General features: G+C 38.5%; 2 protein-coding genes across 3 annotated transcripts in view; one reads left to right on the top strand and one right to left on the bottom strand.

The window, feature by feature from the left end:
- CCHR3.PART0H1orf35 (chromosome chr3.part0 C1orf35 homolog) overlaps nucleotides 1-11,196 on the bottom strand; it is a 208,154-nt gene extending 196,958 nt beyond the window's left edge. The window contains exon 1 of the mRNA XM_044066034.1: nucleotides 10,864-11,196. Within this exon, the coding sequence (XP_043921969.1) occupies nucleotides 10,864-10,957 (94 nt within the window). The 5' untranslated portion in view covers nucleotides 10,958-11,196. The remainder of the gene's footprint in view (nucleotides 1-10,863) is intronic.
- A 42-nt stretch (nucleotides 11,197-11,238) lies between these two features.
- GUK1 (guanylate kinase 1) overlaps nucleotides 11,239-18,449 on the top strand; it is a 1,109,311-nt gene continuing 1,102,100 nt past the window's right edge. For both annotated transcript variants that reach the window (XM_044065890.1, XM_044065888.1), the window contains exon 1: nucleotides 11,239-11,394. In XM_044065890.1, coding sequence (XP_043921825.1) covers nucleotides 11,361-11,394 — 34 coding nt within the window. In that variant the 5' untranslated portion in view covers nucleotides 11,239-11,360. The remainder of the gene's footprint in view (nucleotides 11,395-18,449) is intronic.

Here is an 18,449-nt window from a genome sequence, read left to right as displayed (position 1 = left end):
ATAACTGTTGGCACAACTCGTGCCCATGGCCACTCCCTGGTTTTGCTTATAACACATGTCATCGAACAAAAACACATTATTGTCCAAGACTAATTCCATGAGAAGACATAACAGATCAATCTTATATTGGTCCAACTTGCCTACTGTATTCAGGAACCATTTCAAATGCATGAGTCCTTCTTCATTAGGAATGCACGTGAACAATGATGCAACGTCCATCGTGACAAAGAAAACATTGTCAACTTGGGATAACGTGGTCATATCCACATACAAATCTTTTAAGAAATGTTCAGTCTCTCTCAGGACATAGTCATGCAAATTTAGATATTTTTAAGCTCATTTTCCAAATAAATAGAGATTGGTTCCATCAGCCATCCTGATCCAGATACAATCGGTCTGAATTCAGGTTCATACAAGTTCTTGTAAATCTTCGGTAGACCCGTTATGGTAGGTATAAGAGGATTATCAACCAAGAAGTATCTGAAACATTTGCATTCATATAAACTGCTATATATATATATATATATATATATATATATATATATATATATATATATATATATATAATCAAAAGATATTACCTTAAATGGAGCACTATTGAGTGATTGCTTCATTTTTTGAAAATAGTACTCACTGTCCAAGACCACAACTGGGCCTCCTTTATCCGCAGGTCGAATTACAATGTTCTGATTGTCACGTAAGCTCTTTAAAGCTGCTTTCTCCATTTTTGTAAGATTGTCCTCGATCATGTCGTGACATGTGCATATTTCGTCATATATGCTCTTCTCTACTGCTTTAACAAAGACATCGAGATTGGCCTGTAGATGTGGAGTAAAGGTACTCCTCCTCTTATACCCAATATAGCTGACAACATCCTGTTCATCTCCTTGAGTAGTATACATTAACTTGAGGGCTATTTTACGAAACATCCTCAAAGATATAATGATCCGACTCACATCAACCTTTGTTGAAGGTATAAAAGATAAGCCCTTGTTAAGAACAGCATTCTCATGTTCAGTTAAAATATGATTAGATATGTTAAATACTAAAGATTGGGATTCCAATATTTGGGAAGAGTTCTCTGTTGTTGAACCGGATGGAACTCTTTTCTCTTGGCCCCCCCTGTCGATGTCCATGTCCAAAGACCTCTTTCTCCCTGTTCGAATGGGTAACGGAAAATCCGATGTATTGTGCGTCTCCAGTTGAATTTTTCTCCTTACACTACTAGACAAACTCTGAGTATTATTTGATGTGACCAAATTCTTGGACAATGAAGGCTCAATATGATTCTCAAAAGTTTCAGTAGGTGTAGTATATACTGAATTAGCAGCTGTTGGTGAGGTTATATTAGCAGCTGTTGGTGAGGTTATATCAAGCAATGAGGCACCATGGACTAATGCAGATGGGCCCTCCTATAAGATTGATCTGTTATGTCTTCTCATGGAATTAGTCTTGGACAATAATGTGTTTTTGTTCGATGACATGTGTTATAAACAAAACCAGGGGGTGGCCATGGGCACGAGTTGTGCCAACAGTTATGCCAATCTCGTCATGGCCACCTTCGAGATTAATCACATTGTTGGTAATAGTAATATTAGGTTCTTCAAGAGATTTGTAGATGATCTCTTTTTTATTTGGGAGGGAACAGCAGAATCCCTGCATGAATTCCATCTTCAGCTTAATCAGATGAACACTTTTTTGAAGTTTACAATGGAGTATTCTTTAGATAGCATAACTACTTAGATGTTAATGTGTACAAGAATCAAATGAAAATATGTACCAAAGTACATCGTAAATCCTGCTATAAACCTTCGTATTTGCATAGACAAAGTATGCATAGCCAACATATTTATACAAATATCATCAAAGGACAAGCCATGCGATTGTCTAGGTTATCCAGTACTGATGAATTGTTCCACGGGGAAATGATTTCATTGCAGGATGGCTTGGTTAGTCGAGGATATAACATTCATGAAATTCAAAAAGTCTATTCCAGTATGGAATATTTGAGAGCCAGTAGAGCCCATCCATACTTTTCTGATGTTAATAGACCTACCACAGAAAATTCAAATAAGTCTCCATTTGAATCTTTTGTGATACCTTATGGTACTAACATAAATTGCATCAAGCAGGCCATTACCAAGCATTGGAACATCCTTACTGTTGATGACCATGTGAAACATATAGTTGGTAGTGTACCTCTATTTACTTTCAGCAATATGCCAAATCTTAAGAAACTTTTATGTCATGGGTCTCAACAGCAATATCGTAGTACCCATCCGCACACAGCATTTCAACATACAGCTAGATGTGGAGTATGCCAACAATGCCCCTATATAGATCAATCACACTTTTTCAAACACCCCGACACGGGCAAATTGTGGGACATTAGGGTAGATACCAACTGTGATAGTAGACATATAGTTTATGTTGCTCATTGTGTGCACTGTTTTTCTTTCTATGTGGGGAAGACCGACCGGTCCCTCAGAGAGCGTATAAGGGACCATCACTATTGTTTATTAAGGCGTGATGATTGCAGCGCCTTAGCTAAACATACTTTGAAATTTGGACCGATGCATACCTTTCTCTTTCAGGTACTTTACCAACAAAGAGTATCGAATAGAATAGGAGACATCACTAACAACACAGAAGAGGCTGAGTTAGGTTGGATATTAAGGCTCGCTGCACATAGAGGGAGGGGTTTGAATGAGGTGGTTTCCCTCAAACCCCACTTGAAAGGCAGAAGACTTCTACGTTAAATAGCACATTATATCTGTGGCTGTATAATATCAACAATACATTATTTGATTTTTGATGTTTTCAATGGAAGTCATGTAGGCATTTTGAACTATATTTTATATATATATATATATATATATATATATATATATATATATATATATATATATATATATATATATACACACACACACACACACAGACACATCATATATATAAATATATATATATATATATATATATATATATATATATATATATATATATATATATAATATATATATATATATATATATATATATATATATATATATATATATATATATATATATACATACACACACACACACACACACACACACACACACACACACAATTTCTACATAAAAAGATCACACCCATGGAGGAATATATAATGACAACGATTAATGTACTCTAAACAGACTACATCACTTCAGAGCACATGTCAAAAATCAACCTTACAAACTTTGTTTTCTGCAATGGCCCTTTCCTACTTCATTGTAAGACTTAAATCAGGATCATCCTCAAACTCTAGTTGTCAGTTATTCACATGACTATTGTTCTCATCCCCTTATATAATTTGGGTATTATGGCTACATACAAACTCTGAGATGGTAAGAGAGAAACCTGCTCTATTGAAATGCTTAATATCTTTAAGATGGTGATTCCTGGTAAGAGAGAAACCTGCTCTATTGAAATGCTTAATATCTTTAAGATGGTGATTCCTGGCTTAGATTCTAGAGTATAGAAAGTCACTCGTATCCCCTCCCATCCTAATCGGTGACATCTACACCCCCATTATGACAAGCTTTGGGAAAAAACTGGGCAAGAGTGGCCTTGTCTCTTCATGACAAGGAGGCTTAAGCAAATCTTTTAGTAGCATCAGTTTGTCTTTCAATATGAACAAAATGGTGCCATTGCCAAACAGCTCATTTAGAGTTGCAAGAAAAGCTTATGACATCATATTTGGGTATCACAACCCTCTTTTGACAGCAAAATGAATTCCATTTTCTCTGTACTTCATAATGACCTAATGCAGTTAAGTATTTTTAATCACCATAAGAACTGCCAAACTTACTATATGACTTTCACTTTCATAGGAAATACCATTTTTTTCTACATTTTAGGACGCATCCTTAAACAAACACAGCCTTAAAGCTGAACTAGTCCATCCCTCCCTTCCACCACCAGCATAGTGTTTACTAATTCCTTCTCCCCAACACAATCAATCTATTGCTTAAAAGACACACACACACAATTTTGCCTAGGCTACATTATCTAGTCATCTCTGCACCAAAGAGTGTACTCTGTGTGTTTAATGTCGTATCTATGAACTGAAACTTGTAGATACTATAACTATTTATGGTTTACTATTGAAAGGTCGCTTAGTGTTAGGTTGAGTGATGTTATGGCCAAAAAATAATTTTGTATTTGAAAAGCATGAAAGAGCAGAATGTCAAAACTGGTTTATAAGATTAAGTGCATTCCATATTTTAGACATTCACGTCTTCCAGCCACGGCAGTTAGCTCACCCCTATTATGATGCATACCTACTCCGAGATAGTGTTCCTCACTCAAGCGCGACCTCCCTCCATAGTCTTGGCACATTGCTTGTGAAATGGTGCACCATGCAACTCAACTAACCTCAGTCAGTTTCGATTTCCTGCCCCTTGAACATCGTGATTTCGCACATCTGAAGTTAGTCTTCCTGCAGTTCAGGTAAGTCATAGTAAACCACTATTTACAACTTGTTATATATGTGTCCTAATATTTGCACTATGCATGTATTGGTTAAAACTGCAATGACCTGAAGCTGAATGTGCTTAATATTTTGTTCATTTTTAATAACTAACTGTAACCACATCATGTCAATACGGAGCTATTACCCCCAGGCCTCTGCTGAAAAGGGGACATTATTCAAGTTGGACTTTCCCAGTAAACAAATATCAAGTAAATACTATTTATTTAAAGTATATTGTTTTGCAGTAAGGCTCAACAACCTTTATGGCAAAGGCATTTAAAACAAAATCTGATATTTCTACAGTTCCTTTATTAACTAGTGATAAAATGTTTCTTCCCTACACTCACCATTAAAAGAGATTAACAGACTGACAGAAACATTTTAATCTGTGCTTCCAGACATGACTACTCTTCCTCACTAAACAAATGTCAACTGCACTCTCTAATGTTTAATTAATGCTGTATTCCACTTTCAGGAAAATGCTTTCCTTAAAGCACTAGAAAGCTCTGAGGATTAATATACACAGCTAGCTGGTTGTACCGTGAGCTACAATGGAAAGTGTGACAGAGAGCAAGTCTAATGGTCAAGTACAAACCTTCCAACTCTTGCTGTTCTTATTTTTTTTTTTTTCTATGTACAATATATGTAAGAAATTAAAGGCCACGGTAATTAAATAAGTATATACAACTTCCACTTCTACTACAACTGATTTATTAATAATGGATAGTGTAACAAATCTGAAAAATTATATTCATAATTTAGCATACATTCTATAAAAAAAAATCTATACTCAGCGCAAGCTAATAACATAATGTAAATATACAGCACATAAACACTACATATTTAAGGTTGTGCAACATTTACACTATGAAGTACAGTTCCACTATTATATACTAAAATCTTATCATTAATATCAACAATGCCAAATGGACATTATAAAGAACACTGTCCATGCATGCATTCACTGACAATATGCACCTGGAATATAGCACTGCCTCTCTGTATTTGACTTTGTGCCTGAATTTTTGCAGATAAGAGTCCTTGCACCAGTTAATCTACCCTGTTATCAAAAATAAATAAAAATAAAATTCTGAAGATCTACGTTCAGGGACTAACAACATCGCAGAGAATACAAAAGCACTGAATGACAACTTGAAACACAGGAACAATACCAGACAACTGTTCAAAAGATTTCTAGCTATATACAGCTTTAAGTAAGAAGAGCTAAAGTTCTTTCCACCCTTTACAAACATTTAGTGTTGATCACTCAAATCAAGCAGGACTGTACACAACTCCTCCAGATGAACTTTTGTCTACTCATCTAATCATACAGACTGCCCTTAAAGGTGATCAAAATAGTACTTTATTTCACCTGTAGTGATGACTTACTCCACTGGCTGGGAATATACAGAGTTAGGAATGTATCATTCCAGAGAGTCTTAGCATAAGGTATTTACTTCACAATTTAGCCTGCAAAGGTTTCCAGAGAAATGTGACAAACTGACACTCCCAGACTATATTTCTGGTTCTTACTGTTGACATGCATTTCAGTTCCATTCCATGTGTGGGAAACGTATGCTAACTTCATGGGAGTTAACCAAGTGCATGTCCATAGGTAATCCAAATTCCCAGTTGCACCCAAGCACTGTGGCTTGCTCAAAGTCACACATTCTGAAAATGAGGGCTGAGAGAATCAAAACCTATCACAAACCCTCTGCACCAATCCATACGGGCCACTTTTCTAAGCAGTCTCGGTGGCTCAACAGGTAGCGCCACTTGACTTTGATGCAGAACACTGTGGTTTCTAGTCTAAATTTTCCAATGCTGATACTGCAGTGCAACATGAGAGGATGTTGCATTCCTGTGTGTTCTGTCCTTCAGATGAGATATCAAACAGAGGGCCCTACCTGCCTTTGTTGGTGGTAGCGCAGGTGGATGTAAAACATCCTGTATCACTTCAAAAGAGAGTACAGGATGTTCCCCAGTGCACTGGCAAAATTTCTCCTCATCAGCTAGAATACCAGTCAACAAATTGTAAATAGGTTTATAACGTCCAGTTCACTAGAGAGGCAAATAATGATACTTCAAAAAGAAACACCGCCAAATCAACTGAATACTATCAATGCAATGAAGACACTATAAAATGTTATTTATACTGTTGTAACCATGTTGATTTGAGTCTCTTGAGGCAGTGTAGCAACTGCCACACGTACACAGACAACCCTCTACTAATAGTCTAGTACAGAGTGCAAGTGATGTATTTATACCAAGAATCTAGAATTCATGCTCTCTCTCACTTAAAACAGTAACACGGAAATGGTTGTCAACTCACCCACCACTACATATTCACATAGTACCACTACTTATACACACAGTATGTATCAAACACGCAATCCACATATGTGGAGGTTCTCTCAAAAAACTTACGGAAACACCAGACCTTCAAAAACACATCTGCTACAGCTAACACAGTCTCCAAAGCACCCATTACACATAGCAACAAGTGTCTCACCCACCAAGCCCGTAAGGTGTAACACTCAAAAAAACAAGTTTTCTTGTCAATGGAGACTCATTAGTGAGACACATGGATGTCCAACTCACCAGGCTGCACAAGAAAAAAAGTCACGGTCAGCTGCCTGTCCTGTGCCAGGATTCATCAAGTCACGTATGCACTCAGGTCTCTCAGCAACAAGTACCGTTAAGACTCTGTCATAGTTCATGTTGGTGTGAATGACCAGAGACATACCTCACTGGACTATATGAAGAGAGACATGGTCGAGCTTTATGACTGTGTGTCCCAGGCAGATATGTCCCTAGCCTTGAGCAGCATACTACCCTCACCGAGAATGATGCCACAGTATATAAAACAAAAAATTACTGATTTCAATAATTTGCTTAGTTTTTGGTGTCATTCCAAGTGGATCCAGTTCCGGTCTGCCTGGGAAGCCATGGTCGACAAAACTCACTGCTTTGCCAGAGAGTGTTTGCACTTGGCACCTCTAGGCTTTCAGCTACTGGCAAAGGCTCTTGCCTCCTCCATAGTGCCTTTTTTAGGCAAGGTCTCAAAAACATTACCAATGTGAAACTAACCAGTCAGAACAAAATAAGGGTCATGTTGCTAAATGCTAGGAGCTTAAACCAAAACTGCAGCCCCTGGAAGCACTTCTATCACTAGAAGATGTAGATGTCAGTGCAGTCACAGAAACCTGGTTTAAGGCCTCAGACAGTACCCCAACCCTGCAAAGCTACAATGCCTTCCACACCTTTAGAGTGTAAAATAAATGTGTGAAAACTAAAGGAGACGGTGTTTCAATCTATAATACAGATAAATTCACCTCACGTCTAGACTGACAACTCCATGGAGTTACTCCATGTCCAGATTACAGTGGGTAAGACCCACATTCAAGTCCTAGCCATTTAAAGATACGCCTACATGGGTCACAACACCCACAAAGCCTATTTAATCAAACTGAAGACAATACAAATCCGAAGCCTACTTAACCAAACTGAAGACAATACAAATTTTACCGAACACACTGGTTGTGGGGAATTTCAATTACCCACCATCAACTGGGAAACCTACTCCACCTCAAACTTGTCAGTACAAAAGTTCCTTGACTTTGTGTATTCAAATGCCCTTTAACAAATTGTCCATAAAAAGAGGAACAAACATTCTAGATCTGGTCCTCACCAAAATGGCAAACAGGTGCACTGCTGCAACCGTTGAACCACCATTAGTTACAACTGACACTAACATCAGAACTCACTAAGGGTGAAATGAGACTGAAAAACTTCACCAAGGCAAATTATAAATTTGATAGGTGAAGCTATAAATGCATTCAAAGCCCCACCCCAAGCTGAAAGTGGTAATTACACTGAGGCTTACACCAAAGCCCTGTACAAATCACTTGTATAAGTACATAAACTCGACCATAGATAGAATCAAAGCCAGAGCCCTAAGTAAAATCAAACTGCCATGGTGGACTTCCAGCATCAACAAACTACAATAAATGCAAAAAATTGCTGTCCAAGAAAACAAAAACAAGGACCCAACAATGGAAAAGCACCCTCCACAGCCTTAACAAGCAAATAAGACAACTTGTCAAATCCTCCAAGAGCTCCTTTAAGAGAAACCTAGCAAGTACTGCCAAGAATAACCATAAGGCTTTTTTACAGTTATGTATGTAACTTAAAGGGTAGGACAATGCAGAACTGGTGACAACAGTATCACACACACTGACCCCCCACAGAGATAGCGAACCTGCTAGCGGATAGGTTTGGTGAAAATTTCACTCCCTTATCCCCACCTAACTTAAAATAAACTGTCCCCCACTTTACGAATCAGAAGAGCAGGTCCTCAAAGCCCTGTCCAAGGCAAAGAACACAGCCTCTATGGGACCAGATGACATCCCAGGCTGTCTTCTAAACAGGCTAAAACATGAACTAGCATCACCACTAAGTACCCTTTTCAAGCACAGCCTAACCACAGGCTTTGTTCCTGCTGAATGGAGAACAGCTGCAGTTAGGGTTGCCACCTTTTCAAATGCCCAAAGTGGGACATTTTTGGTACAAACGTCAGATTTTGCAGGCCGAAACATACCCACAGCCAGTAAAAAGTGCAAAACTTCACCTTTTTGCTTAAATAAAAGCTTATTCTTGTAGCATTTTAGTTGTTTATTCTGTTTTGTATAACATTTAGGTGTTTCAGATACAGAGTAACTGTTTTATGCACCTATCACATAAAATATAGGAAATCATTTTGGCCTAAAATCTCAGGACATTTGCCATTTTTACAATTTTTTTGCAGGACAACTGCCCAAAGAGGGACTGTCCCTCACAAAGTGGTAACACTAGCTGCAGTTATTCCCTTCCACAAAGGCGGCCTAGCAACAGACCCAGTGAATTACAGACCCATAAGCCTGACTAGCCTCATTTGCAAGGCCATGGAACATACCTCATAAATAAAGACATAGTGACCTCCAAACCTTGGATCCTATCCAATATAGCTTCGTGAAGGGCAGATCCTGCCTGTTAAACCTGGTGAACTGAGTGCGAGACCAAGGCCATTGAGGAGGGCAAATCTGTGCACACAGCATACCTCGACTTGGCAAGCTTTCAACACAATCCCACATTCAGACATTACCGATAAAGTCACAGTCTCAAACTGAATGCAAAGAAATGCATCATCATTCCCTTCGGCACTAACAATGTCCCTTCACACTATCAAACCAATAACAATACCGTAATTACCCATGAAGTGGTAAGGGACCTGGGATCACAGGTTGACCATAACCTTAACTTCGACCACCAAGTGTCTACAGTTGTAAGGAAAGCTTTGCATGTTGCTCAGTTCATTAGTAAAGGCATCACCTCAGGAGCAAAAAAAGTTATAACACCCCCCCCCCCCCACTCGGCATTTATCCGACCCATAATTGAATAGAACACCTCATTCAGTATGTAACATACTAAGCATCTACAGCAATTAGAGAGACCACAGAGGTTTCTAACAAAGAAGATTAAAGGCCTCCAGGGTGTGCCTTACACAGACAGACTAAAATCCCTGTCACTGTACCCCATATCATAGACTTCTTAGGGGAGACATATGCCTGGCCTACAGAGCAACCAAAGACCCAAACCTAATGAACTTACTGCACATCTGTAAATTATATGGGTCTAGGGCTATCCGTTCCAGGGACTTAAATATAACCTGCAACTTGTCATGCTGAAGGGACAGATTTATCTCCTAGCAACTGCCTTTGGCACAAGCTACCAATTATGCCTTTGGCACAAGCTACCAATTAATGTGAAACAGACCAACTCTATAACACTGTTCAGGAGGAACCCGGATGAGGGGATGGGGCACTGTAAAGTCTTACCAGAGATAATGCCCACAACCCTTCTAGACATGGGCACTCATCACTAAATGCAATCATGGATAGTACCCCTACGGTATTACATTGGGTTGAAATGGCTAGGCTTAAAATGACCTCCAGGCCAATAGCCTATATCCTATATATTATATACCACTTTCAAATTAAGCAATAGCAGACAAGTCCAAACAAAATTACTCACAGCAAAATAAGAAACTTAAAACCAATCGTAACATTTATGGTTCAAAGCATCACAGAGAAGCCATATATAGTGTATCACTGGTTTCAAAGATATAGGGGAGCTAATCCACCCCACTCAAGTCCTCAAATGAGAATGCAAATCAAAAATGGGAGTCAAACTAGCAAATGAATGAACAACACCGAAAGTGATAGTTTATTGCATGGCTTATATAAAAAAATTCGTAACTAACATCAAACTGCCCCCAAAGTCTCACAACATAAAAGTCCCCCTCCCTTTATCCCCACACTTACCCAAATAATTTTCTCTGTGTTTGTCTGCTTTCACATCTTCCCAGCAGAACTGGTCTTGACCTCCCCTAACTCCTCCACGGGATGAGCCCAACATCGTTAAGAAAATTGAAAAGAAACTTTACTAATAGATATTAACGGAACACGTACAAATAGAGGGGGGACAAACGCATATCACTTTCCACTTTAAATAAACACTGATCACCTTCCGAACCTAAGCAACTACATGACTTGCAGCCATTACAAAATGAACCAAAAGCTTAACAAAATCAAAGGACTCTACTATGTCTTAACATACAGCCACGACAGTATAACCACCAAATAATGAAAGTAGTTTGCAATGGACGGCGCATATTGATTACGTCGCGTGTGCGCCGTCGTTGAATGTGATGGTTAGCTTGTGAAAGAATCTTAAAACGACATTCTTACATTTAATGTAGTAGAAACGAATAGTGAGGGTTGGTGTACTGTTTTTGTTGGGAACTAAGCATTTGTAGTATATGCATCGTGCATTTGTTCGTCGGTTTTTAGTGGGTGAGTTCGGATGTTTTGATTTTTTTTTTATTTCAGAACTGACGTTTTGTTAATTTACTGATTTTTTAGCCTACAAAAAGTTTGTGGATCTATACATTGATAGCAAATGTATACCAGCCATACTGTTCGGTCATTTGTCGGCACATGTAATACCTCTCAACTCTTTCCAATGTTTATGTAAACATTTGGTCTGATCTCCTAAACTAAAGGTGGTGGATTATAATTAGTAAATAATTACATTTATTACAGTAACTAATTTCCTTATATGTAGAAAGTGCAATGTAATTCATGTGTTCTTATTTTGTCAACTTTCTAATCAGCGGTACTAATATTTATAAAGAGCTGCTGATTTGGGTAATTCTTTGTCCCTGATTCTAGTGCTCAGAGGTTGAGTGTTATGGACATATTGTGCGTCAGATGAGAAGGTCTTCTTTCTACCTCTCATCTCTGTCTGATTTTGTTTCTCAGCAGTGGATGAAAGTGTATGTATTTATGATAGTGATGTGAAAATTGTAATCAGCAAATCTCCGCTATTGTGGTTAAATGTTTTATTTTTCAGAAATGTTTTTCCAAGTCCTGTTTTCTTATTAGTCTAGACAAACAAATTAGAGATCTTGTCAAGTTCTCCAGAGCTAATTAAGAAGCAAAAAAAAAAAAATAGCCTCCCTAGCTAAGTATGATAAGGTATTCTTTAATTACGTCTGAAATCTAAAAAGGAATTCCCAGCTATGCTCTGAACTGGTTTTGGATGGCACCATCCATACTCAATTAGAGGTAATAGCCAACATGCCAGCTGACAGATTTGGAGAAAACTTCGCTGCCCCGTCCTCTCCAGTCATCTCCCAAAGTATACCTGCCACCATTCCACAGCCTGTTATCTCAAGAAAGCAGGTCATATTGGCACTCTCCAAGGCCAAAAAAACACAGCATCAGTGGAACTGGTCAACATCCCAGGTTGCCTTTAAACAAATTAAAACATGACTTAGCAGATCCACTTGAATCCCTGTCTAATCACAGTCTGAGAACTGACTGTGTTCAGGCAGAATGGAGGACAGCAACAGTAATCCCTCTGCACAAAGGGGGACCATCAAACAACCCTGGGAATTATAGGCGCATAAGCTTGACTAGCCTCATCTGGAAGGTCTTGGAAAGAATCACTGTAGACCTTGGTAACAAGAATATAGGTAATCTCCAAACTCTGGACCCAACCCAGGTAGGATTCATTAAAGTTTGATCATGCCTGTTAAACGTTGTTGGCTTCTTTGAGAAAGTCACCAAGGCCCTGGACAAGGGAAAGACAGTGCATACCATCTGTGTTGATCTAGACAAGGCATATGACGCAATCCTCCTCTGAGGTACTATAGAGAAACTTGGCCCTCATTAGACCAATAATTGAGTACAATGACCTTTTGCATGTACTTCACCAGATACCTGCAACAATCAGAGAGACCACAGAGGTCTTGCGTGGAAAGACTGAAAGCCCTGTCACTGTATTCTGTTTTCTACATGTTGTTAAGGAGTGACGTGAGTGGCTTACAGGGCAGTCTCTGACTCAGCCCTGGTGGAAATGCTACACATTCGTAAATCAAAACTGCATAAAGTTCACTCACTCCAAGGATATTAACCTACCCTGTGACATCAGCAGGTCATGCTGGAGAGATGGATACATCTCCCAGAGACTACCACTTCTCCAGAACAAGCTTCCAATTCATGTGAAACAGAACCCCTCCCTGACCCTCTTCAAACACAACCGAGATCAGTGGATGGATGACCGCAGATTCACTCCTGGGGTGGTGCCAATGTCTCTCCTGGACAGAGGAAGTTGGTATTAACTACCATAGACACTTGCAAACTTCACTCACCTAACCACTGACAATTGGGGCAACTCAGGATAAATATGGATAGGCTTGTAAGGGCTCTAGGGTCATTAGCCTAGTGACCACCTCCTGTGAACTTATTATTTTAAATGAATGATACTTAAAATACAAAGCAAAGTTGAATAACGACTGACATATTTTTTATAAGTAAAAATGTCCAAAGATGGTGAGCACTTTCATATGTCTGATGTCTTTCATCTATCCACCCACAATGCCTTTTTCCCATTTTTACATCCAGGGTAAGTCAGGTTGTCACATCAATAGTGACAATCCTCTAACGCTAGTGTTTACACCATCTAGTGGCCAGCCCTGCCATGGTTGTTCTTCCATATGACACATGTATGCACAAATTAACACCTACGGCTAATTTAGTATGTCCAGTTGATCTACTGCATGTCTTTAGAATATGGGAGAAAACTAGAGAAACCCCATGAGAATGCAGGGAGGACATACAGACTTTGAACAGAAGGCACTTCAGTTGAGAATCATACCGGAGACCCTCTAGCTGTGAAGTCACAATGCTGCACCACAGTGTCACTGTCTGACGTTCTTCATCAGACCATAAATAATACAAGGAGATCCAGCTTGATGTTATATCTCTGTGGTAATTAACATGGCAAAAGGTTGTTAACATTTGAAAAACCTGTGCCCAGTTGGCTTCCACTCATCCTGTGAGCTAACCAGTGTGGAAGGCCCAACTGACGCTTAGAGGAAGGTAATCAACATTTAAAGCAGAAGCATGTGCTAAGATCTTCTCAGCTTAACCATTTGCTGCACTCAGGGCCTGGAAATTTAGGTTCATGGGTATATACTAGGCTAAGGACCACTGTGGCCGTTAAGTGAAACCAAGCAACCCAAATGTAACCCTTGAGTTATTGTGCCTCAGAGGTGATTTTAAGGGCTGTATGTTACGGCATGATTTAATGGCTGCCTCTGTCCATCAGAGACATAAGTGTAAGATCAGGGCAGAGCTAAATCTCTAATCCACTGGTCCAGGTTGCACTTGAATAGGAAACCTGTTCCAGAGAATGGGGCTTCTGTGTGATACATATGTGTACTCCAACATAAAAAGTTTAAATCCTTAGATCTAGTAGCTCTGGTGCCATTCATTTTATAGATATACAAAGGGTTCTTCAGAGCAAGATCTAAGGATGCCTTGTAGGTCAGGAATATAACAGTCAAGGAACAGCCAATGGAGAGTGGTAGATAAATTGTGCTGGCCACTTGGGGGGGGTAATGGAATCCTTTGACCAATTAAGGGGCAAAGATTAGAAATATCCTTGAGTCCAATAAAGACATTGAGGACTGTAAGGTATGTCCTTTTCAGTGAATTTCTAATGCCAGTGCTGTGATATTTGATGACAGTTTTTTGCTGATTTTGTTATTGTTTCTGTCATTGCTTTCATTTTTAGTTTTGGAAATATGCAGAGCACCTTCAATGTACATGTTATTTTTTTAACATTTCATAATCAAAGTGCACATGCCCTGCTGCATTACATATAAACCTAAATTATTTTGTACATGTTTTTCCCCATAATATTTGCATCTTCTATATGAGCATTTAGTAATCAAATCAAGTTTACCACATTAAAAACATTACTTTTATTACTTGCAATCTTACAGCTTTTAGTTGTAAGGCCTTTTTCCTCACACTATTTACTAAATGGCCACATAAAAGATGCAATCAAATGAACAGATTTGCCACAGTTAAAATGTTTGGTTGTTCCCAATACCTGAGGACATCTGTGTATTCATTTATCAGGCAAGCACTTGACAAGTGACACATTTCATTATCTTTGGCACTTAATGTAACCAATGTTTCCCATCCCATTCCATATTTTCTTTGCATCTGCAGTTTTAGTAATAACCATTACAGTTCTCTAACTACCCATAAAAAATTCTTTTGTTTTCCTCTTTAGAAGTTTTGTCAGTAAAACTGCAAGGTAGTCCTCATTTTCTCATGTAATGTCTTTGCTGAAGTTGCATAGTTTATTTCATGGCAGTTAGTCCCTAGTAAAAAAAAAACAAACAAACTGTAAGCTAATTCTTAACATCCTTCAAAAAATATCATCAAACCTCTGTTTGGTTAAGTAATCACTTAGGCTACCTATCTGCCCCATAAGGTACAAAAGCAAATGGCTCCAAAGACATTAGTACTATATGATAAGAAAACTTACTACTTTTCATGAAAACACTTTTATCAGTACATTACATATCCTTAACTGGAAGTCAGTAAAGACTCTCTACATAGGTGATGCTGCCTCTAAACACACTAGCTCCCCTCAGAATAAAAATAGTTTGTGCCAACCCTGCCCCATAGCTATCCCTACCAACTAAATAACTCCTGTAGCAGAGAGACAAAGCACAGATGTCTGGATGAAAAATAAAACTGCTCTTGCTTTACTAGTATGTAGACAACTAACAAACCCAACAAAACTTGTTACCAAATATAAAAAAAAAAAAAACTATTTAGGCAGTCAAAATATACACACTAATAATAATACAAATCTCTTCTGGGCCTCGGTCAATAAATGGTCAAATCCAAGGCAAGTTACATAGCTAACACCAAACACACAGAAGCAAAGTGATACCACAGCCAAACCATTCAATACACACTTTATACAGAAAGTACTACTATGAGACAAATTAAACTCTTGATGTCCCTATTCAATCAAATAAGCTCCTTCAGCATTGCTCCTTCCAACCAGTTCCCACAGATACAATCAAAAATAGCTATTACAACTGCTCCTGACAGTCTACCTGGCAAATATCTTAAAAATAGCAGCAGCGCTATTGCATATTAAGTTTCAATTCTGATAAATCAGTGCATAACTGAAAATAAAGTCTCCTGACATTGGAAAAAATCATTCATTATCCCACTGCACAAGGGTGGAATCAATACAGATCTTTCAAACTATAGGCCAACTGCCATTTTATTTCCCCTATGAAAAAAAGTATTCATTCACAACTTCTCAACTGTCTAATAGATAACCAACTTCTGTCTTCAACCCAACACTGTTTCTGTTCTCGTCACAGCACAACTACTGCTTTGCTGAATTTTGTTAATTCTGTCAACATCCGTAGAAATGCCGGAATCCTAGTCTCCATCAACTTCCTAAACTTATCAGAAGCGTTTGATACTGTTTTCCACCATAATCTCTTACATAAATTCTCAACCGTAGAGCTGATCGACTCAACTAGCTTTTTCTTGGTTAACCACAATGCAGAGATTTCTCTATAAGGAAAAAAATTGCTTAACCCTTAACTTAGTACACCACTTTATTTCTAATAGAATTTCATGTTCATAGGTAAGTACTTGGATAGCTTCCCTCGTGGGCCATTTTAAGCCTAGCCATATTCCCTTCTTGTAGACCTAGCCGTCAGTAGGATACTGAGTATAGTGACAGGGCTTTGAGTTGGTCCTTGTAGGACATGTTGTTTAGGCCTTGTATCCTGTTAGTAAGGTGTATCTCTGGGTGTTCTAGTTGTTGCATGTATCTGAACATATTTAATTTATTTATTTTATTATTTATTTATTTGACATTTGTTTACCGAGGTGATCTGACTGGGTCTGCAGAACCATTTTCAGTGGAGGCCCGGAGAGAAAAGCTCCACGTATAGTGCAATACAAATACATTATAGTCCAAAACAACAATACAAGTGGCATGAAGAATACTATACAGAAATAAATTGATAGAATGTAAGCTAGGTTACAAGATGTACTACACATCTGACAATTCTCGTTATAGACAATTGTAGTCATTCTAACAATTTATACATAGCCTGTGGGTAGATAAAGAGTACAAAAGTAGTATGTTGGTAGTATAGTGTATTACATTGGTTGTTATAGTACTTGAAAAATAAAATGTTGGTTTCAGTTAGGAAAATAATAGCAGAGGAGTTAAGTGATGCAGATAGGTAATGAGAGTGTTACGAAGAATAGAGTCATTACAGGCAGAGCAGTAGCTTAAGGATATGGTATAGAAACAGAGAAGGAGTTAGAAAAGACATTAGGATCTTGTAGACTGTGAAGGAGTGAGATGCGACAGAAGAAGAAAATGAAGCTAGTGTGGAAGAGGAAGAGCTGAGCATTAGGCCAGATTTATACAGGAGCAGAGCCATGTATTTTTTAGATGATTTTTTTTGAAGAGGCTTTAAAGCGGGTTAGGACAGGCATAGACCTGGTAGTAGAGGTAATGAATTCCTTAATTTAGAGACAGAATATGAATACAGAGAGTGGCCTGTTTTTTGTGGTTTTTGAGATAGCTAAGAGATTTTTGTCTTCTGATCATAGGGATCTATTTGGTGTATAAGGTTTGACTAAGTTGGCTAGCTTGGGGCAGGCACTAGGCTTGAAAATAAGGTTGTACAAAGTGGATAGCTGAATAAAAGCAAATTGGTTGGGAAGTTCAAGCCAATTTTAGTTCTAGTAGCGTTTCACAGTGACGTCTATGATATTTAGAGTTTGTGGTAAACTTAGCTACTTTTCTAGCACTGTTCCATCTTGTTTAGGTTACAAGTTTGTAGATTAGTTAAGAACGGGGCACCATAAAGAAATGAGGAAAGTAAAAAGGTTTTTGCTAGGGAAACTTTGGCTGCTGTAGTTAAGAAATGTTTGTTTCTGTACGAGTCCCAGTTTTTGATGAGTTTTATGTATATTTTGCTGTATATAGTGGTCGATGGAAAGTTTATTTTCAGTGATTACTTGTAGAAGTTTGGTTTCCTGCACTATTTCTCTGACAGTGTTGTCAGATGCAAAGATGTTGTAATAATTGGTGACAGGGGAGGTGCTTTAGGGTGGAAGAGTACTGATTTAGTCGTCTTTGGATTAAGAAAGAGTTGGGCATGTTTTAGTCAGGATTCAACTGCAGTGAAGGACTGCTTAGTTTTTGAAAGCAGTTCTGATTGTGATTGAGCTGTACAGATTATGGTAGAATCATCAGCATATTGAATGGGTGTTCCAGGGTGGGAGGAAGTGTGAAGGTTTTTAGTGAAAATGTTGAAGAGTAGGGATTTGAGGATGGAGACTTGAACCCCAGTAGGGTTGTGGACCATTTCAGTGCTTGTTTACCATCCACGAGGTAGCTCTGGAACCCATTTTACTATCTTATCTGAGAAGTCTAAGTTGGACAGTGTGTTCAGTAGTAGGGGGTCAGAGACCATGTCAAAGGCTTTAGA

The sequence above is a fragment of the Protopterus annectens genome, chromosome 3.part0 (genome assembly GCF_019279795.1).
Source record: "Protopterus annectens isolate FY-2018-M chromosome 3.part0, PAN1.0, whole genome shotgun sequence".
Lineage (NCBI taxonomy): Eukaryota > Metazoa > Chordata > Ceratodontiformes > Protopteridae > Protopterus > Protopterus annectens.
This window is presented reverse-complemented; position numbering and strand designations above follow the sequence as displayed.